Source organism: Musca domestica, unplaced genomic scaffold, assembly GCF_030504385.1.
Source record: "Musca domestica strain aabys unplaced genomic scaffold, Musca_domestica.polishedcontigs.V.1.1 28, whole genome shotgun sequence".
Classification (NCBI taxonomy): Eukaryota; Metazoa; Arthropoda; class Insecta; order Diptera; family Muscidae; genus Musca; species Musca domestica.
The window spans coordinates 6,994,722-7,017,786 of NW_026712293.1; the positions used below are offsets into that span (position 1 = coordinate 6,994,722).

Here is a 23,065-nt window from a genome sequence, read left to right on the forward strand (position 1 = left end):
TATTGCTCCTTCTCTCTTCATGACAACAGTTAATTGTTGAGGTATCGATTGATGGCTCATCGGCGTCATGAACCAGGAACCTCAACAAATAAGTTAATCAGAGATATTCAGTCTCAAAATAGTTGTAAAGTGTTGTGCTGTTGGCTTAAGACAATTGAGTGACAAAATTAATGCACATATGAGAGCTTAAAATTTGATGTGTACAGAAGATCAGGCCAAATAGTATTTTTAGTATCATCGAAATTGGACGTTAATACACAGTTGAAGTGGGAAAAGCTACTAAAGTCTAATACATTGTCTTCATGGTCGTGGTCTTCATGGCAATATTTTTGGAAAACAGATGTCGCTTGTTGGAGAACCTGGAAAGCTCAACGGGTGAAAGGTCATCTATACGTCCAATTACAAAAAAAAATTTGGTTCGAGAAATGTATTAGCAGCAGCCGCTACATTAAATGCCTTATGTGTTTTCTGCAACTCCAAGGAGCATTTTATAAAAAAAATTGTTCTCGCTTTGAATATCAGCTCCAATAATTAGGTTTAAGGAAGTAAAACGACTGAGCTTGTGTTTGAACTGTCTTAAGAAGGGGCAATTGTTAAACAAGCAAATCTTGATGTTGTCATCATTGCTCTACGAGGCACCACTCATTATTGCATATGAAAATTGGTGATCATTCTACAAATGAACCCGTTGCAGACTCAATACAATTGGAGCTTTTCTGGAGCTTTTTCTTGCAGTAATATATTGCTAGCAACAGCCATTGTAATGGTTAAAACAGCATGAGGAGATATCATACCATGTAGAGCAATTTTAGATTCTACTTCGCAAATTAATTTCGTTACTGCACAGATTGCACATCAACTTAACTTATCGGTGATGAAGTCGTACATAAACGTATCTGATATAGGAGATAGCTGGTTTTTAGCAGACAAAACTGCTTATCTTCTTATATAATAGTGCCACAGAAGTTACTCGTTTGAAATTCCTGCTGTAGTCGTTCCGACAATAACAGAATACTAGCCTGGATCGTCGTTGGATCTACAAAATTGGGACATTCCCAAAAACATTAAACTCGCCGATGCCAACTTCAATAAGCGTGAACGAATAGATATTTTAATTGGCGGAGCTAAATTTTCTGATTTACTAAGTGAAGGAAAACTTTGTTTGGGTGACAATTCCCATATTCCACAAAAGACGTTGCTGGGATGGATGATATCTGGTGGAGGTGTGTCCTCAACAAACTCACATTCGTTATCAACATCATGTAAATTGATTATTGAACAGGAAAACGAATCATTATGGAAATTCTTAAAAGTTTTTTGGAGGTGAAGGGCCTATATGATTCTGATTCAAATATAACAGCAGAGGGCAGCATTTGCGAGCAACATTTTCAACGAAATAAAGTAAGAACCTTGGATCTTCTTACGAAATCGCTCTACGTCGCCTCCAAAGTTTAGAGAAAAAATTGGACAAAAATAAACAAATTAAAGAAAGGTATTGCAAATTCATGGGGGAATACGTTGCGTTAAATCACATGAGCATTGTGCCTTCGATTACGCATGAAAAAAAGTATGTTTTATATATAAGCTTAATACCGTCACCTATGGAACAAAGACAGTGTCTTCGAATAATGTAACAAGTATGTATGGAAGAAGGTGAGAATTTTCAACTCGGCCAAACTGTAATATTGTGATATTTTTAGGTCGATGATCTGCTCACGGGTGCTAGTTCACAATTACTACTATTGGGAAAGTTAATATTGGGAAATGATGTTATAATGATCCAGCTGTGTTACATGGCCTTCCACCTTCTGATATTGAGGAAAATATAAAGATCCAAGATGGAACTATGCAATGTAAAAATAATGTAAAAACTTTGGGATTAATATGGAATCCGAAGGATAACATATTCATTTTTACTTTCTCGCATTTATGTGCGACAAGTCAGTCACAAAGCGTTCAGTTTTATCATCAATCGCTCGCTTGATATTGATCGGTCCGGTTATTACTAAAGTCAAGATTATCATGCAATCGCTTTGGAAGCATAACCATAAATAGGACGAAGCACTATCCCAAGCCCTGCATGTTCAGTTGTTAGATTTTCTCGATTCATTTTCAATTGTAAACAAATTATCCTTTCCCAAGGTTTGTTTCATTTCCGCATTCCAAAGTACAAATACACGGATTTTGTGATTCCAGTTTGGCAGCTTATGTAGCGTGTATTTATGTGAGAACAGAAATTGGAGAATTAAGGCAAGTAAACCTTCTCTGCTCCAAATCGAAAGTAGCACTTTAAAAGGTTCTTACCGTTCGAGTTGTTGGTGCACTACCGTTGCCACAACTTTTGAAGGGTATTTTGGAAAGACACACTGAGTTTGAATATAACTGTTGGTCCGACACCTTGGTAGTCTTGTCCTCGATTCGAGAAGAAGCTTCAAATTATAATATTTTTGTGGCATTTCATGTTACTGGTGCAGCTTTGTATACGAGCCAACCGTACACAAATTTGCACCAGTAAGACGAAATGGCATCATTTTCCCACAATGCTCAACCCAGCTGATACTTTATCAAGGGATAGCACCCCAATAGAGCTTTCTAAATCAATTTTATGGAAAAGATTATCCCAATTTTTAAAAGACATCGAGGAAAACCGGCCAACTACTGTAAATATTTTGACTACATTACCTGAGCTTCGTAAAACTGTCTTACAGTTATTGCTCTTGTCGATTATTCAGTTTTATGCAAATTTCGTTACTCATTTAAGTGAATCCAACATATTTTTGCCTACGTATACCGATCTATCCACCTTAAAGATTTGAAGAAGTTAAAGGATTATGAATATCCTTCCAACTGTAAAGAAAATGAATTGGGGACAATAATTCTGATTGGAAATATCCAAATAGTAAGTCATTCCGCAGAGTACAAGGTATTGAGCCTCAAATGAATCCAAAAGATGTCCAAAAGTAAGTTGTACTTTCTATCCCCAATTATGTTCTACCTCTTGAAGTTAAACATCCAATAATTTTGCCGAAAGGTCACCCAGTAACAAAGGCAATAGTTGAAGGGTATCACAACGAACTTGTGCATGCAGGACCGCAATCACTATTGGCTTTTATTCGAAGGAAAAGCATTTGTAAAAAGTATACTTGGCGAATGTATAGGTTGTTTTCGTGTGAAGCCAAAGGTAGTCGAGCACATCATGAGCAGCTTACTAAAGAAACGTGTGACTCCAAACAGAAAATTTTTCGTAACCAGTGTTGGTTATTATTATAAGTCGGAAGTACGAACTCATCCACCTATAAAAACATGGATATGTATATTCATATCCTATCCTCGTTTAAAAGATTTATTTCTCTCCGAGGAAATCTAAATACAATCGTCGGATAATGCAACAGATTTTGTAGGCTTGAAAGACGAATTGGCTGAGCTTCAAACATTATTTTTTGATCAAACCAACTTTGATAAGGTACATCGTTAATGTGTTGGTGATGGGATAAGTAGGAAGTTTATTCCTCCCAGATCGCCACAAGTTGGTAGCCTTTGGGAGGCAGTAGTAAAGTCGAAATATTGTTTTTTTCGTGCTGTTGGTCTATCCGACTTAACATTTGATGGGTTGCGCACACCTATTTGTCAAATTACTGCGATTTTAAATTCCAGGCCTCTATGTCCTATAACCGAAAATCCAGCCGATCTTGAAGTTGTTACTCCACCACTTTTTTAATTGGAGTAAACAGACCCCTAAATGTTTCCTGAAGAAATATTTCAAATGAGCTTATGCTATTTACAAGACAAAGTAAAGATGTATAACAATACAAAAATCCCAGATTTCTAGGTACGAACAAATATGTAAGCTCTTAATAAAACGACATAATTTTATTTGAATAAAAATGTTCACTCAATCGACTTACAGGCACAACTCCAAGTTTTGATAGATTTGACTAGCAAATGATTAAGAACTTCGCTAATAAATCAAAAGAGCGTCCGGTCTTGCTGCATTATACCATTCTTATTACGTATATTCCTCCCATATGCAAAATCAGCCTCGTAATACCAATTCCAAAGCCCGATTCTTATAAAACGTCAGTTTTGGCATATAGGCCTATATCTCTTAATACACGTTGTTCCAAACTACTTGATAAAATCATTGGAACATAATTATGGTGGCTCATAACTGTAAATAAACTTCATAGTTCTTTTCAATTTGAAGTTAGAAAGGGTAAGTCAATTGCTGACCCAATTTTCTTAGACTACCTCATAAACAATTCCCTTCTATGTAAATAACACATTTCCCTCAAATTTCTTGATTTTTCGAAAGCATTTGACAAAATTGGCATTCATGCTATTTTCAGTCAACAGAAATATACAATTATACAGGATCAGAAACATAAAATTATGTTGGGAGCTATATGAAATGGGCTATATCCAAATATGAAAAGATGTTAACAAAATGTGTTGAATCAATTTTGATGCCTTATTCCGTCAATCGTTCCAAATTTTATTGGAATCAAAAAACGTATAATGTTTGGTGCATCAAATACATGAATGTGAGCTATATCCAAATCTGAACCGATTTCAATAAATGTAATAAATTAATTTTTGTGCCACATTCAATTGCAAATTTCATTTCAATCAAACATTCATATTGTGGTTGGTGAATCAAGTACCTGGAATAGACTGAGAATATTTAAGGAAAATATATCCAAATATAAAACGATTTCAATAAAGTGTAATACATTAATTTTTGTGCCAAATTCGTCAATCACTCCAAGTTTCTTTGAAATCAAAAACACATAGCGTGTTTGGTGCATCAAGTATTCGAAATCGGCCGAAAATATACATGGGAGCTGTATACAAACCTCAAGCGATGTCAATATTATTTGGCATGTATATTTTCATACGAAATTTCGTCGCATCAATCAGAAATATTTGGCGTGTTTGGTGCTTCATATATACGAAATCCACCAAAAAGTATATATAAGGAAACTATGTACAAATATGAAACGATTTCAATAATATGTGGTAAATTTATATTTGTATTAAATTCCGTCACTTATTCCAAAACTCATTGGAAGCAAAACGCATATGGTGTTTGGTGCATCAAATACATGAAATCGGACGAAAATATAAAAGGAGGCTATAAGCAAATCTGAACCGATTTTAATAATATGTGATAAATTAATTTTTGTGCCAATTTCCTCCTTCCAAATTCGCCCTATATCCAAATCTCAACTGCTTTCAATAAAATGTGATCAATTATTTTTTGTAACCTAACCCTTTATATTCAAATAAATCCAATCCAACATTCAAACGTCGCCGTACAGGCCAAGGATTATTGCTGACAACGCGATATGGTGTCCGTAATTTTCGAATTTCGAAAAAGGAAAGTTGTGCTGAATTGTTCTAGGTGTGTTCAATTGTGCCGAACTTTTTTTCGAAATTCGGAAAAAGTTCTGATATTTTCGAAAAAATCTGAGAGCATTGCAATTTTCAAATTTCGAAAAATTTTAAGTTATGCTGAGTTGCACCATAGATAAGCTAGGTATAGACTAAAAAGTTGTCTCATATGTTATCTCTGAAAAAAAGTGCTTCAATAGATATCGTTCATGCTGTGAGAGAGGATCAGTAGACTCACTCAATTCTCTCACTATACAAAATATTGAATATTTTTGTGATTTTTTATTATTTATCAATTAAAAATGAAGCAGGGACTTCGTTTATTTTTACATTATCCAAATATGTTGTGAAATATAAAAATATAGAACTTAAATAGCAGAAACATGAATACCTTTTTTTTCGATGTCAAGTGACTTCACAAGCCCTGAGTGACTTGACTGGCCCAAGATCAACAATAGTGACATCTGCCGGATAGGGAAATTTTAAAACATTTTAGTCTATACCTTTACCATAGACAAATGAAGTTAAAGACAACGAAAAGTTAGTTTTGTCTTTTTATCCAGTTGGCTCTCATCATGTTTTGCATAGTCAACATGCTGATTTACGCGTTCAACCCACTCGACTTCGAAAGCACATTTTATCGTTTTTCAAGATATTTACTTGATTATTCCGGAATTTTTCGATGGCATCACGTACTTTTCACATTTGTCTATGCCATTTGTGCCGTTAATTTTTTTTCGATATCTTATCAATTTCAAAAAAAAAAAAACACAATTTCGAAAGTATGCCAGAATTTCAGTTTTCGAATTTCGAAAAATTAAGAGTTGTGGTAGGTTATGCTTGATTTGTGCTAACTTGTGCCGTTTATTTTTTCTCAATATCTTAAACCATCTTCAAGATATGGCAATTTCGAAAAAACCAGTATTTTTCAGAAAAATTGCTGTAATTTCTGTAAAAAATCAAATATCGAGATGCGGCAAATTTTGCTTAATTGTGCTCACTTACCACAGTTTTTCGTCCACACATAACGAATTTACACCTTCACTCATTACTCGCTAAAAATTAAAAAATATTATAACTTTTGTAATATGTAGAATTGTTGAAATCTTTGATATTTAACCAAAAATACTGTTTTTTCGAAATTGCCATATCTTGAAAACGGTTAAAAATATTAAGAAAAAATAAACGGCACAAGTTAGTACAAACAAAGCACAACCCAGCACAACTCTTAATTATTTGAAATACCAAAATTGCAATTCGGCCATACTTTCGAAATTGACGTTTTTTTTCGAAATTGGTAAGAGTCATCGGAAAAATTTTAGCGGCACACATGGAGTACAACTCAGCACAACTTTAAATTTTTCGAAATTCGAAAATTACAATTCTCACAGATTTTTTCGAAAAAAGATCATTTTTAAATTTGTCAGAATTTTCGAAATTCGAAAAAAATGGCATAATTGAGCACAAACCTAGCACAATTATCGTACGTTGTCCTTGTTGGCCACTCTCCCTTTAGTAAGAACGATAGTTCCTAGATCAGCCTCCATTACTTCCTCGGAATATAAAGGGGTAATCTTATTCCCTAGCTTCTTATTGTATCTGACTAGAACAGACTCACCTACTCAAAACGTTGTATTGCGCCATGAGGCGTTGTTTCTTTGTAATTGGGCTTTTGAAATTTTTGTCACAACTTAAGATAGAGTGGTCTCAGATTTTAGTGAAGGTTCGCTGTCGTAATAATCTATAATCTTTTATGTGGAATTCCCAATATAATGCTAAACTACTATTCGTTAACGAAATGGAAATTTTTGAGCGGAAAGTTCTAAGTCATTGTATTGCCAAATGCTATGCTAGCAACAAACGATACTCCAACAGGATAGTTTATGGAGAAAAAAATTACCCCAGTTGGCTTGCACGTATGTGACTTTATTTCTAAATTTATTCAGCGAATTCGTGATCATGAAAATAACTATGTATTTAAAATATATGATGATCATAGTTTCTATAGCTAGGCGAATACAAACAATACAAACGCTCTACCTGGTACACACAGGGGTTAACATACAGGTCGTTTACTTACAATAACATTTCCTTTCTTTAGACTTTTGTTTTTTATTTTATTGATTTTAGTTTATAAGTATAATCGATTTTCACACTCAAACAAATGTATTCCCGGGAAAAAGGAATTATAACAACAATTTGTAATTTAATTATATAATTTTATTTTAAAGCAAAAGCTTGATGCTGCAACCATTTATTGAAAATTGTGTTCATACATTGTAATCATAAGTCTTACATAATATTAATCATTATAACGTATAAAAAAGGCTCAATAAATTAAACCTTGTATGTGGAAAAATTTTCATTGGTTTTATTATTGGATTTGTCGAACTACCGCAATAATACCTGTCGTATTTTGCCTTTAAACAGGTTTTAAAATTTGCTGCAATTTCAGTTGCTAATTTCACCATTTTTCGAAAATAACAATTAAAAAGAATTTGTTCAACATTTTCTTGAGCTGCCCTGTGCACTTATTCGATTATGTTTGATTGTAACGATTTCCCTTTGCTCATTCTTGTCAAAAATTGGGAAGGGAAATATCTAACAAGTTCATGTTAAATACAAGCTAACGTTGGCAGGTCTCAATGTATTGGATTTACGACACTTGGATTAATCACATACTTAACTTCATTTAGTAATGTGTCCCTATCTGTGAAGTCAAGCAAATGACGACTTTTCTCAGCAAAAATAATGAAATTCCTCTTAAGAAAACAATTTGATTTCTAAAACAATTAACAGGCTTGTCAATAGACTCAACAGTGTGAGTCAAAGATATTTCGCTGTGTACCGTTGCGAGATCTGAATAATTATCTTCTTCTAATGTATTCAAGGGTTGGGGCTCAAAATTGTTCTCAGTGAATAGAGACTCTACATCAGGGCTAGGCAAAGAGTATCCCTTGGGATGTCTGTGTGTTCACCAACACAATTGTAAAAAATAACTTGTTTTGAGTTTTCTGTCAAAATGGTTTTGGGAGAATATTTAGTATTGTTCGAGCAGTCGACGAGGAATGTGCTGTCGGATATTTTTATGAATGCACCGTAAGAAATAATTGTGTACATAAATGTAACATACTACACATTTTCAGGGAGCTTTAAAGATTTTTCTTCTTTAATTGAATTTTTTATTGGCTTTGCAATATTTGGTTCAAATCAAATGCACTTTTCAACACTTTTGAATATTTAATTTTTATTTCTGAAACAGGTGTGACAAAGATGGCCATGGACTAATTTGGGTTTTGATTTGGTCACACAAAGAAGTATTTTCAGTTTCATTTCGATAGTGAATAAGAAAGGTTCTATATATCATTTAGTTCTCCACACAAATTGTTATTACTCATATTATTATCATTATTTTAATAATTTTCATTTCCATAATTTGATAAAACTTTATGAAAATATTTTTTTTTAATTAAATATTTTTTGCATCATTCGTGTTATCTATTCTCTTACAAAATAATTTATAGTTTATTTAATAGTTTTAATATAACAGCGTTTTTTTTTTTAATGAGTTGAAAAGTTTAATTTGCTATGAAACCCGAAATATAAAAATCAAAAAAAGCCAACAAAATATTTCTCACTGTGCAAAGAGAGGCAAAAAAACACTTGCAATATTTTGTTATTTCAAAACACATACAATCACAAAAAATTTTTGAGGCTCTCTGCCTTGCCCTGCTCTACATTAACAGCCTGTTCCACGATCTCGAAAGAAAATTTTTGCGAACGAAGGCTACTCACTTACTTTCGTATCAGAATGCGTTCCACTAACTTTCCTTCTTTCTTTCGCATAGCCTTACGCGATTCAATGTTGCAAAATTTTTTTTGGAAAAAAATAATCGCGAAATAAGGCAAAAAAAGCGCCAAATGTGTAATTTAAACGCGAAAAAGTAGCAGTGGCGCTATCTCAACTGACAGTTCAGTTGTAAACAAACAAATTGTAAATAAACAAACAAAGTAACATTTCTAGTGATTGTGTTCAAACTATTTGTGTTCTTAAAAAATAAAAAAATGAATATTACTGTTGCCCTATTTTTTATTGATGATGTGGAGGAGGTTCAAAATGTACCACGGAGACATTTAAGAGATGCTTCGAATTTATTTAAAGTACCTAACAACCAGTAAGTATGATTGTATTTTTACATTTTTGAAATAATAAAAAATTATTTTTTCTAGGTTTGTGGCCAATTTTCGTGTGTCGAAGGAAGTTTTTCGGGCTCTTTTGGATATGATGGAAGAGAAGTGGGTGCCCGGTGGCAGAACTACCCAAATCCGTCCCGATTTAAAGCTTGGCACATTCTTGCGGTTTTTGGCGACAGGAAGCTACCAACAGAATTTAGGGAACGAAGCGTTGACTTCAACAGCGAAGTCAACAGTGAGCAGAACCATTGCGGAATGTCTGCAGACAAAAAAGCCGACACTCACAGAGGAACGCAACACAATGGAGGCTTTCTCTGAAAGAACAATGTTCCCTGGAATTGTTGGATGCGTTGATGGCACGCATATCCGCATCAAGTCACCAGGGCACGAATTGAAAGCCCTTTACTATAATAGAAAGGGTTATTATAGCATAAATGCAATGGTGGTAAGTAAATACCACTACACTACCGATCAGATGAACCGCCAGGTGATGTTATTGATGATGATCTGGAAGACGAAGTGGATCACAATAATGATGTTGAAAGCAGAGCTGACGGAATAAGGAGAAAAATTGCAATAAATTTGTAAAATTAACAGAATTTTCTATTTAAATAAAAATATAAAATTAAAAAATTAGTTTAATTTATTATTAAAGGACTATTATAGCGAATTATTTTTAAAAAATTGATAGAATTGCTTCTATTGACTTTAGCATTTTGTTTGGGCATTGGCACAATCTGCCATTCTCTCTGCAGCGTCAGCCATCCTTTTGCTTGCATCTGCTTGATCCTTGGCTATTGCATTTCCTGTTCGACCAGCCGCAATTGCAGACGGATAAGGGGTATTTGCTCACCGACGTTGGAGCGCTGATGATGTGGATGGAAAATCTTGTTGTGATGTGCATTTGAATGGGGGTGATTTCTGCACGGATTGATGTTCCATGTGTTGACGAGGGGACGTTGGTTGTTACGTTGGTGTCTGTGTTTGTTGTTTGTGTGCTGACTGTGTCTGTTGTTTTGCAGCTTGTGTGTAGAGATGGGGTTAGATTTTTGTCTTTTGGCTGGTGGTTGTTATTGTTGAGTTGTGATGGTGCAGGTTTGTACGTTTATTTGTAGTTCTTGTTGGCTATGTGTTTCTGGCGAACTGAACTGCCTGGTAGGTGTTACTACTGCTACGGTCTTGATCTACCACATAATTCTCCTTTCCAGGCTAATGAAAAATTTTGGCATTATGTTCGTCAACAAATGCTGTCCACCGTTTTATTTTAGCACCGTTTTATTTATGTTGATGGCTTATGTAAATTTTTAAATTTCGTACTCCGTATAAAAAATGTAATAGCTTGCTAATCCTGAAATCGCCAAAAATTGTTTTGCCAATTTTATCTATTTTCAAATGACTGTTGTAGGTTTCGGTTTTGATCGTGTTGATTCTGGGATATGACCATCACGACGGCTTTAATTTTGTTGATTGTTCGAACCTTGCAGATTCGTCTACCTATATGGGTTCTACTGAATAATCTTCATTCTTGTTAAAACGACCTGGGTTTTGTTTGATAAAGTGTGGATTCTTATTTTGGAAGTGTGATGCGTGTACTTCACCTTTATGTTTATCCTTAACTTCGCGTTGTTTTGAAAAGTTCGAGGCAAAAACGTACTTTTCCCAATTTTACATAACCTCTTGGGCTAATGCCAAGGCAGATGGCAATCCGGACGGACGTGCAGAAAATAATACATTGCTTAAGTCATTTTGGTACCGGAGATTGAAACGCGCAACGTATCAATCCTATATCTTTCATTCATTGAATTTGCTACAACATTTTCGTTTTGACATAGTGGTTTTATTTTTGAGTAAGCTTCTTTTCTACTGCATTGTAGAATTCTTTAGCGTATTAGTATCAAAAAATTGTTTTTCAAACTGCATTCTTTGAACTTTCAAAGCGGCCGATTTGCAGAGCCGACAAGCACACATAAGCTATCCGCGGTTGTTGCCACTATAATATGTTCGTTTCAACCTACATAAAAATTATTAAATGAATCAATTAAGTTTTAAACCTCGCTGTCTAGTTCGCTTGTACTTGTTAAAAACTAAATCAAAATCACGACTACAGAAATCACGAAACCACTTTTCTAGAAAAAAATTATTTTTAAACTTTTATAAATATAATATTTTTTACTATATCTTACAATAATTTCACTACACGATTCTCTATTGTTATGTTGAATGTTAATGTTGTTGCTTCTGATGATTTTGTAAATGTCCTCTGTTGATGATGCTGCTGCTGATGTTTTCTCCTTCATTTCTTCGCAGCCCAGACCGATCCGAAGCATGTTGACAATTGGTTTGTCAGTTCAGAATGTTTTTTTTTTTTAATTCTTGTATACCTCAGAGTATAATTTCTTCGTCGATATTAATGCTATTAAAGTCTATTTGAAAACTTTTTTCAACACTGCTTCGCTCCAATTAAGATATTCACTTGCGTATTCTTTATTAAATAATTCTTAACATATGAAATGAAGATATTCACTTGCGTTGTCTTTATTAAAATGTTCTTAGCACATTGGGTTCTCTTATCAAACTTAACTTTAATATTCAAATAAATACCATCTGTATAAGTTCGATACGTTCCACCACAACTTTCCAATACTCGTCAATCACGGATGCTGATTGGCACATTGGCATCTCCTCTACAATTCCCTTGTCGGATACCGTAGTGAGCGGATCGCCGCTGGGTATTGGTTGTTGGCGGTAGGCTCACCTTGCTCTCATTGAAAGTAGTTGTAATTGTAATAATATACAGACATGGGACCCTCAGCGGTCACTCAGAACCTCTGCGTTCACTTGTCTGTATTTGCATATGTATTAGAAATAGACAAGGGATCCTCTGCGATCACTTAGAAGCTCTGCGTTCACTTGTCTCCTAGAAACGAAAGCGAACACACACGGCCTCTGTCGCCACCCCAATTACTGAAGGTAATTTGTTGAATAAGAAAAGAAAGAACACCAATAAAACCATGAATTTAAACTAGAATTAATACTAATTATTTCTGTGTTTTATTCTTTGCTATTTTCTTTCTTTTGCACCCCACACGCGCGAATCACCCGCACCACATCTCTCACCTACACATCTCACATCACATCATAATAACTCTGGGGAGTTTTGTTGTTCTCGCCGCTATACGAAGCCTTTCCCCCACTCCCCTGAGTTAAACATTGGTCGCATCGAGCCGGATTGAAGCCATCACTTTGTCGCTGCTCCCTCTTTTGCATGAAGAAATCATCGGAGTCTCTGTCATCATATCATCAACACATAAAAGACTAAAAACCAGGTACGTAAATTCAGATCTCTATTTGAAGTGAGCTACCCGCGTTTGTTAGTGCGTATGTTAATTGTTTTTATTCGAGAAAACATCGTTTGGTCGAGCTTCAATTACTCTACGCGTATGTCATTGTTATTCGAATACAGTCCACTCTCGTCTTTGCATAAAAATATTACTCGTTGTATTGATCATCCAACATCGCGGTGATCATACATTTGCTCTTCGCTTAAGAACAAGTCAATTGGTCGACTCGTATTAGCACTTCATGTGTTAATAAAGAGCATTCCCCTACAACACGTAGTTCTGTTACTATGAAAATAGTTAGCTTTCGTTGTACTGATAATCCGTCGTCGCGTTGATCATACAAAAATATTTGGTGCTCTTGCTCCGCTTCGTTCGTTATTTGCATTTCTAACCCTCCTTTCAAATGTTAAACCCTTTGTGAGAATAGAAAGTATCCCCCTCGCTGTTGCTACTCCCTCGCCTTAGTTGAAGAAAAATTTGCATCACCACAGCATACATACACATTCTTTTATATTTGGTCGTTTGGTTTATTTGTTGTTCAATTTCTCACCAACCAAACGTTCGCTGTTGTTATCCCCCTTCACGTTTCAAAGGTTGAGCCCTTTAACGAGAATTGTTTGTTTCTAATTAGCAATAACAACACACTTGTAATAACAGTGCATCCATCTGTCGGTTGGTTACTTTGCCGTCGTCACTAACGCGCATTTATTGTTGTTGCAATTTTTCTTCATTTGTTTCTGCCAATTCTCACTTGAGAATTTGCATTGCCAAAAATTGCAACAAAAATACATCATCATTCCACGCGCCCTTTTTAAGCGTCGATTTGATATTCAGTAAAAATAACAACAAAGTGTTTTGATCTCCAACTCTCACTGTTGGATCGTTTGTGGCGTCGCTTGTTGTGTGGGTGCGTAACTGCTTACGCATAGTCATTTCTCTGCCGACGTCGCTTGTGTTTTATTCCTCTTTGTGCGATATCCGTTGTTGGTCCGGCACAGTGGGGTAAAACAGCACAAATTGTGAATTTTTGTAATTTATTTTAGAAATTATTTTTCGATCATTTTCTGAAATATTTTTGATTAGTAGTAGGGTTTTTGGAATTTTTGGACAAATTCACCCTACCTTCGGCATTCTTTGCAGGCATATTTACCAACATATATTGGTAAAAATTAATAGTTTTTTCTTGCTAGATTTGCAAAATTTGTGAATATAATTTAACATTTGGCTGAACAATTGCAACCTAGTAGGGTTTTTGGAATTTTTGGACAAATTCACCCTACATTATATATTCTTTGTAGATATTTTCAGAACAAACATTAGTTGAAAATATTCTTTTGTGGCTAGTTTCTTAAATTTTTTGGGCAATTTATTAATAGTTGTTGGTACTATTTGTGATCCTCTCTAGGGTTTGGATATTTTTTTGAAGAATACACCCTACTTTCGGCATAATCTTGTAAATTCACAGCACATTTACACTATCTTTGTATAAATATGGTACTATCGGTGGTAAATTTTTGGAATTCATTGGCATAACCAAAGTAATAATTTTCTTAATTTTTTGATATTGGAGCAATTTTAGTGATATATGTCACATAGGAAAAGATTTTCTTAATTTCTCTCCTGTGCTACATTTGGAGGTTCTTATTTGTGAAAATTTCCCATCTCATTTGAACAATAGCAATCTATGCTTATATTTTATTTCCTTTGGAAACAGTTTGCATTGTTTTTGTGATAAATTAGGCAAAAATGTCGATCACTCCGCTCACACGGTTTATTAGAGCCGCTGACATTGTTCTGAAGAGTGTAGCTTATTTCGAACAGCTCAACGAATCCGTCAATCGTTCCAAATTTTATTGGAATCAAAAGGCGTATAATGTTTGGTGCATCAAATACATGAATGTGAGCTATATCCAAATCTGAACCGATTTCAATAAATGTAATAAATTAATTTTTGTGCCACATTCAATTGCAAATTTCATTTCAATCAAACATACATATTGTGGTTGGTGAATCAAGTACCTGGAATAGACTGAGAATATTTGAGGAAAATATATCCAAATATAAAACGATTTCAATAAAGTGTAATACATTAATTTTTGTACCAAATTCGTCATTCACTCCAAGTTTTTTTGAAATCAAAAACACATAGCGTGTTTGGTGCATCAAGTATTCGAAATCGGCCGAAAATATACATGGGAGCTGTATACAAACCTCAAGCGATGTCAATATTATTTGGCATGTATATTTTCATACGAAATTTCGTCGAATCAATCAGAAATATTTGGCGTGTTTGGTGCTTCATATATACGAAATCCACCAAAAAGTATATATAAGGAAACTATGTACAAATATGAAACGATTTCAATAATATGTGGTAAATTTATATTTGTATTAAATTCCGTCACTTATTCCAAAACTCATTGGAAGCAAAACGCATATGGTGTTTGGTGCATCAAATACATGAAATCGGACGAAAATATAAAAGGAGGCTATAAGCAAATCTGAACCGATTTTAATAATATGTGATAAATTAATTTTTGTGCCAATTTCCTCCTTCCAAATTCGCCCTATATCCAAATCTCAACTGCTTTCAATAAAATGTGATCAATTATTTTTTGTAACCTAACCCTTAATATTCAAATAAATCCAATCCAACATTCAAACGTCGCCGTACAGGCCAAGGATTGTTGCTAATTTTCGAATTTCGAAAAAGGAAAGTTGTGCTGAATTGTTCTAGGTGTGTTCAATTGTGCCGAACTTTTTTTCGAAATTCGGAAAAAGTTCTGATATTTTCGAAAAAATCTGAGAGCATTGCAATTTTCGAATTTCGAAAAACTTTAAGTTATGCTGAGTTGCACCATAGATAAGCTAGGTATAGACTAAAAAGTTGTCTCATATGTTATCTCTGAAAAAAGTGCTTCAATAGATATCGTTCATGCTGTGAGAGGGGTTCAATAGACTCACTCAATTCTCTCACTATACAAAATATTGAATATTTTTGTGATTCTTTATTATTTATCAATTAAAAATGAAGCAGGGACTTCGTTTATTTTTACATTATCCAAATATGTTGTGAAATATAAAAATATAAAACTTAAATAAACAGAAACATGAATACTTTTTTTTTCGATGTCAAGTGACTTCACAAGCCCTGAGTGACTTGACTGGCCCAAGATCAACAATAGTGACATCTGCCGGATAGGGAAATTTTAAAACATTTTAGTCTATACCTTTACCATAGACAAATGAAGTTAAAGACAACGAAAAGTTAGTTTTGTCTTTTTATCCAGTTGGCTCTCATCATGTTTTGCATAGTCAACATGCTGATTTACGCGTTCAACCCACTCGACTTCGAAAGCACATTTTATCGTTTTTCAAGATATTTACTTGATTATTCCGGAATTTTTCGATGGCATCACGTACTTTTCACATTTGTCTATGCCATTTGTGCCGTTAATTTTTTTTCCATATCTTACCAATTTCGAAAAAAAAAAAACACAATTTCGAAAGTATGCCAGAATTTCAGTTTTCGAATTTCGAAAAATTAAGAGTTGTGGTGGGTTGTGCTTGATTTGTGCTAACTTGTGCCGTTTATTTTTTCTCAATGTCTTAAACCATCTTCAAGATATGGCAATTTCGAAAAAACCAGTATTTTTCAGAAAAATTGCTGTAATTTCTGTAAAAAATCAAATATCGAGATGCGGCAAATTTTGCTTAATTGTGCTCACTTACCACAGTTTTTCGTCCACACATAACGAATTTACACCTTCACTCATTACTCGCTAAAAATTAAAAAATATTATAACTTTTGTAATATGTAGAATTGTTGAAATCTTTGATATTTAACCAAAAATACTGTTTTTTCGAAATTGCCATATCTTGAAAACGGTTAAAAATATTAAGAAAAAAATAAACGGCACAAGTTAGTACAAACAAAGCACAACCCAGCACAACTCTTAATTATTTGAAATACCAAAATTGCAATTCGGCCATACTTTCGAAATTGGTAAGAGTCATCGGAAAAATTTTAGCGGCACACATGGAGTACAACTCAGCACAACTTTAAATTTTTCGAAATTCGAAAATTACAATTCTCACAGATTTTTTCGAAAAAAGATCATTTTTGAATTTGTCAGAATTTTCGAATTTCGAAAAAAAGTGCATAATTGAGCACAAACCTAGCACAATTATCGTACGTTGTCCTTGTTGGCCACTCTCCCTTTAGTAAGAACGATAGTTCCTAGATCAGCCTCCATTACTTCCTCGGAATATAAAGGGGTAATCTTATTCCCTAGCTTCTTATTGTATCTGACTAGAACAGACTCACCTACTCAAAACGTTGTATTGCGCCATGAGGCGTTGTTTCTTTGTAATTGGGCTTTTGAAATTTTTGTCACAACTTAAGATAGAGTGGTCTCAGATTTTAGTGAAGGTTCGCTGTCGTAATAATCTATAATCTTTTATGTGGAATTCCCAATATAATGCTAAACTACTATACGTTAACGAAATGGAAATTTTTGAGCGGAAAGTTCTAAGTCATTGTATTGCCAAATGCTATGCTAGCAACAAACGATACTCCAACAGGATAGTTTATGGAGAAAAAAATTACCCCAGTTGGCTTGCACGTATGTGACTTTATTTCTAAATTTATTCAGCGAATTCGTGATCATGAAAATAACTATGTATTTAAAATATATGATGATCATAGTTTCTATAGCTAGGCGAATACAAACAATACAAACGCTCTACCTGGTACACACAGGGGTTAACATACAGGTCGTTTACTTGCAATAACATTTCCTTTCTTTTGACTTTTGTTTTTTATTTTATTGATTTTAGTTTATAAGTATAATCGATTTTCACACTCAAACAAATGTATTCCCGGGAAAAAGGAATTATAACAACAATTTGTAATTTAATTATATAATTTTATTTTAAAGCAAAAGCTTGATGCTGCAACCATTTATTGAAAATTGTGTTCATACATTGTAATCATAAGTCTTACATAATATTAATCATTATAACGTTTAAAAAAGGCTCAATAAATTAAACCTTGTATGTGGAAAAATTTTCATTGGTTTTATTATTGGATTTGTCGAACTACCGCAATAATACCTGTCGTATTTTGCCTTTAAACAGGTTTTAAAATTTGCTGCAATTTCAGTTGCTAATTTTACCATTTTTCGAAAATAACAATTAAAAAGAATTTGTTCAACATTTTCTTGAGCTGCCCTGTGCACTTATTCGATTATGTTTGATTGTAACGATTTCCCTTTGCTCATTCTTGTCAAAAATTGGGAAGGGAAATATCTAACAAGTTCATGTTAAATACAAGCTAACGTTGGCAGGTCTCAATGTATTGGGTTTACGACACTTGGATTAATCACATACTTAACTTCATTTAGTAATGTGTCCCTATCTGTGAAGTCAAGCAAATGACGACTTTTCTCAGCAAAAATAATGAAATTCCTCTTAAGAAAACAATTTGATTTCTAAAACAATTAACAGGCTTGTCAATAGACTCAACAGTGTGAGTCAAAGATATTTCGCTGTGTACCGTTGCGAGATCTGAATAATTATCTTCTTCTAATGTATTCAAGGGTTGGGGCTCAAAATTGTTCTCAGTGAATAGAGACTCTACATTAACAGCCTGTTCCACGATCTCGAAAGAAAATTTTTGCGAACGAAGGCTACTCACTCACTTTCGTATCAGAATGCGTTCCACTAACTTTCCTTCTTTCTTTCGCATAGCCTTACGCGATTCAATGTTGCAAAATTTTTTTTGGAAAAAAATAATCGCGAAATAAGGCAAAAAAAGCGCCAAATGTGTAATTTAAACGCGAAAAAGTAGCAGTGGCGCTATCTCAACTGACAGTTCAGTTGTAAACAAACAAATTGTAAATAAACAAACAAAGTAACATTTCTAGTGATTGTGTTCAAACTATTTGTGTTCTTAAAAAATAAAAAAATGAATATTACTGTTCCCTATTTTTTATTGATGATGTGGAGGAGGTTCAAAATGTACCACGGAGACATTTAAGAGATGCTTCGAATTTATTTAAAGTACCTAACAACCAGTAAGTATGATTGTATTTTTACATTTTTGAAATAATAAAAAATTAATTTTTCTAGGTTTGTGGCCAATTTTCGTGTGTCGAAGGAAGTTTTTCGGGCTCTTTTGGATATGATGGAAGAGAAGTGGGTGCCCGGTGGCAGAACTACCCAAATCCGTCCCGATTTAAAGCTTGGCACATTCTTGCGGTTTTTGGCGACAGGAAGCTACCAACAGAATTTAGGGAACGAAGCGTTGACTTCAACAGCGAAGTCAACAGTGAGCAGAACCATTGCGGAATGTCTGCAGATTTTTGAGAACCACATTTGCGGCCAATGGATAAAAAAGCCGACACTCACAGAGGAACGCAACACAATGGAGGCTTTCTCTGAAAGAACAATGTTCCCTGGAATTGTAGGATGCGTTGATGGCACGCATATCCGCATCAAGTCACCAGGGCACGAATTGAAAGCCCTTTACTATAATAGAAAGGGTTATTATAGCATAAATGCAATGGTGGTAAGTAAATACCACTACACTACCGATCAGATGAACCGCCAGGTGATGTTATTGATGATGATCTGGAAGACGAAGTGGATCACAATAATGATGTTGAAAGCAGAGCTGACGGAATAAGGAGAAAAATTGCAATAAATTTGTAAAATTAACAGAATTTTCTATTTAAATAAAAATATAAAATTAAAAAATTAGTTTAATTTATTATTAAAGGACTATTATAGCGAATTATTTTTAAAAAATTGATAGAATTGCTTCTATTGACTTTAGCATTTTTGTTTGGGCATTGGCACAATCTGCCATTCTCTCTGCAGCGTCAGCCATCCTTTTGCTTGCATCTGCTTGATCCTTGGCTATTGCATTTCCTGCTCGACCAGCCGCAATTGCAGACGGATAAGGGGTATTTGCTCACCGACGTTGGAGCGCTGATGATGTGGATGGAAAATCTTGTTGTGATGTGCATTTGAATGGGGGTGATTTCTGCACGGATTGATGTTCCATGTGTTGACGAGGGGACGTTGGTTGTTTACGTTGGTGTTGCTGTTGGGTCTGTGTTTGTTGTTTGTGTGCTGACTGTGTCTGTTGTTTTGCAGTTTGTGTGTAGAGATGGGGTTAGATTTTTGTCTTTTGGCAGGTGGTTGTTATTGTTGAGTTGTGATGGTGCAGGTTTGTACGTTTATTTGTAGTTCTTGTTGGCTATGTGTTTCTGGCGAACTGAACTGCCTGGTAGGTGTTACTACTGCTACGGTCTTGATGGTGTTGTATCCAATGCCTCGAATCAGTTATCGATGTCGTCTTCATAGCCAAAAGTTTTACCGCTTGGTTCTGCGGACTTCGATAAGAAGAGTGTCCGGTTAATTGCTGTTTCCAGCTCCATTAAGCACTCAAACCGGTATAAACCACCAACTGTTCCTTGCAGCCCTTTTTTACTTTCAGCAACTTTCTTTTTTGTTCGGGACTTTAGATCAGCCCAAGTCTGTAAATAATAATGCCGGTCAGACATTTTCAATCAAGCAATGTTTATGTTAAAACAATTTTCCTTAATTGTTATCATACGACAACAAACACACAAGTGACTGATTTTGACTTTTGTGTTCGCATGCGTACGAAAGGAAAAAGATAGTGGAACGCAAAATCAGATCGGAAATCAGCTGTTTGTCGTGTAAAACGTGGAAACAGGCTGTAAGAGTAGGGATATTATGTCGTAAAAAGGCATCTACCACATAATTCTCCTTTCCAGGCTAATGAATAATTTTGGCATTATGTTCGTCAACAAATGCTGTCCACCGTTTTATTTTAGCACCGTTTTATTTAGGTTGATGGCTTATGTAAATATTTAAATTTCGTACTCCGTATAAAAAATGTAATAGCTTGCTAATCCTGAAATCGCCAAAAATTGTTTTGCCAATTTTATCTATTTTCAAATGACTGTTGTAGGTTTCGGTTTTGATCGTGTTGATTCTGGGATATGACCATCACGACGGCTTTAATTTTGTTGATTGTTCGAACCTTGCAGATTCGTCTACCTATATGGGTTCTACTGAATAATCTTCATTCTTGTTAAAACGACCTGGGTTTTGTTTGATAAAGTGTGGATTCTTATTTTGGAAGTGTGATGCGTGTACTTCACCTTTATGTTTATCCTTAACTTCGCGTTGTTTTGAAAAGTTCGAGGCAAAAACGTACTTTTCCCAATTTTACATAACCTCTTGGGCTAATGCCAAGGCAGATGGCAATCCGGACGGACGTGCAGAAAATAATACATTGCTTAAGTCATTTTGGTACCGGAGATTGAAACGCGCAACGTATCAATCCTATATCTTTCATTCATTGAATTTGCTACAACATTTTCGTTTTGACATAGTGGTTTTATTTTTGAGTAAGCTTCTTTTCTACTGCATTGTAGAATTCTTTAGCGTATTAGTATCAAAAAATTGTTTTTCAAACTGCATTCTTTGAACTTTCAAAGCGGCCGATTTGCAGAGCCGACAAGCACACATAAGCTATCCGCGGTTGTTGCCACTATAATATGTTCGTTTCAACCTACATAAAAATTATTAAATGAATCAATTAAGTTTTAAACCTCGCTGTCTAGTTCGCTTGTACTTGTTAAAAACTAAATCAAAATCACGACTACAGAAATCACGAAACCACTTTTCTAGAAAAAATTTATTTTTAAACTTTTATAAATATAATATTTTTTACTATATCTTACAATAATTTCACTACACGATTCTCTATTGTTATGTTGAATGTTAATGTTGTTGCTTCTGATGATTTTGTAAATGTCCTCTGTTGATGATGCTGCTGCTGATGTTTTCTCCTTCATTTCTTCGCAGCCCAGACCGATCCAAAGCATGTTGACAATTGGTTTGTCAGTTCAGAATGTTTTTTTTTTTAAATTCTTGTATACCTCAGAGTATAATTTCTTCGTCGATATTAATGCTATTAAAGTCTATTTGAAAACTTTTTTCAACACTGCTTCGCTCCAATTAAGATATTCACTTGCGTATTCTTTATTAAATAATTCTTAACATATGAAATGAAGATATTCACTTGCGTTGTCTTTATTAAAATGTTCTTAGCACATTGGGTTCTCTTATCAAACTTAACTTTAATATTCAAATAAATACCATCTGTATAAGTTCGATACGTTCCACCACAACTTTCCAATACTCGTCAATCACGGATGCTGATTGGCACATTGGCATCTCCTCTACAATTCCCTTGTCGGATACCGTAGTGAGCGGATCGCCGCTGGGTATTGGTTGTTGGCGGTAGGCTCACCTTGCTCTCATTGAAAGTAGTTGTAATTGTAATAATATACAGACATGGGACCCTCAGCGGTCACTCAGATCCTCTGCGTTCACTTGTCTGTATTTGCATATGTATTAGAAATAGACAAGGGATCCTCTGCGATCACTTAGAAGCTCTGCGTTCACTTGTCTCCTAGAAACGAAAGCGAACACACACGGCCTCTGTCGCCACCCCAATTACTGAAGGTAATTTGTTGAATAAGAAAAGAAAGAACACCAATAAAACCATAAATTTAAACTAGAATTAATACTAATTATTTCTGTGTTTTATTCTTTGCCATTTTCTTTCTTTTGCACCCCACACGCGCGAATCACCCGCACCACATCTCTCACACATCTCACATCACATCATAATAACTCTGGGGAGTTTTGCTGTTCTCGCCGCTATACGAAGCCTTTCCCCCACTCCCCTGAGTTAAACATTGGTCGCATCGAGCCGGATTGAAGCCATCACTTTGTCGCTGCTCCCTCTTTTGCATGAAGAAATCATCGGAGTCTCTGTCATCATATCATCAACACATAAAAGACTAAAAACCAGGTACGTAAATTCAGATCTCTATTTGAAGTGAGCTACCCGCGTTTGTGTGCGTATGTTAATTGTTTTTATTCGAGAAAACATCGTATTGGTCGAGCTTCAATTACTCTACGCGTGTGTCATTGTTATTCGAATACAGTCCACTCTCGTCTTTGCATAAAAATATTACTCGTTGTATTGATCATCCAACATCGCGGTGATCATACATTTGCTCTTCGCT

At 34.8% G+C, this 23,065-nt stretch overlaps 1 protein-coding gene across 1 annotated transcript in view; it reads right to left on the reverse strand.

The window, feature by feature from the left end:
• The window catches only part of LOC131803248 (NADH-ubiquinone oxidoreductase chain 1-like), a 28,434-nt gene extending 6,581 nt beyond the window's left edge, over positions 1 to 21,853 (reverse strand). Inside the window, 2 exon segments of the mRNA XM_059124343.1 lie at positions 19,907 to 20,073; positions 21,710 to 21,853. Coding sequence (XP_058980326.1) covers positions 19,907 to 20,073; positions 21,710 to 21,853 — 311 coding nt within the window.
• Between the last annotated feature and the right edge of the window lie 1,212 nt (positions 21,854 to 23,065).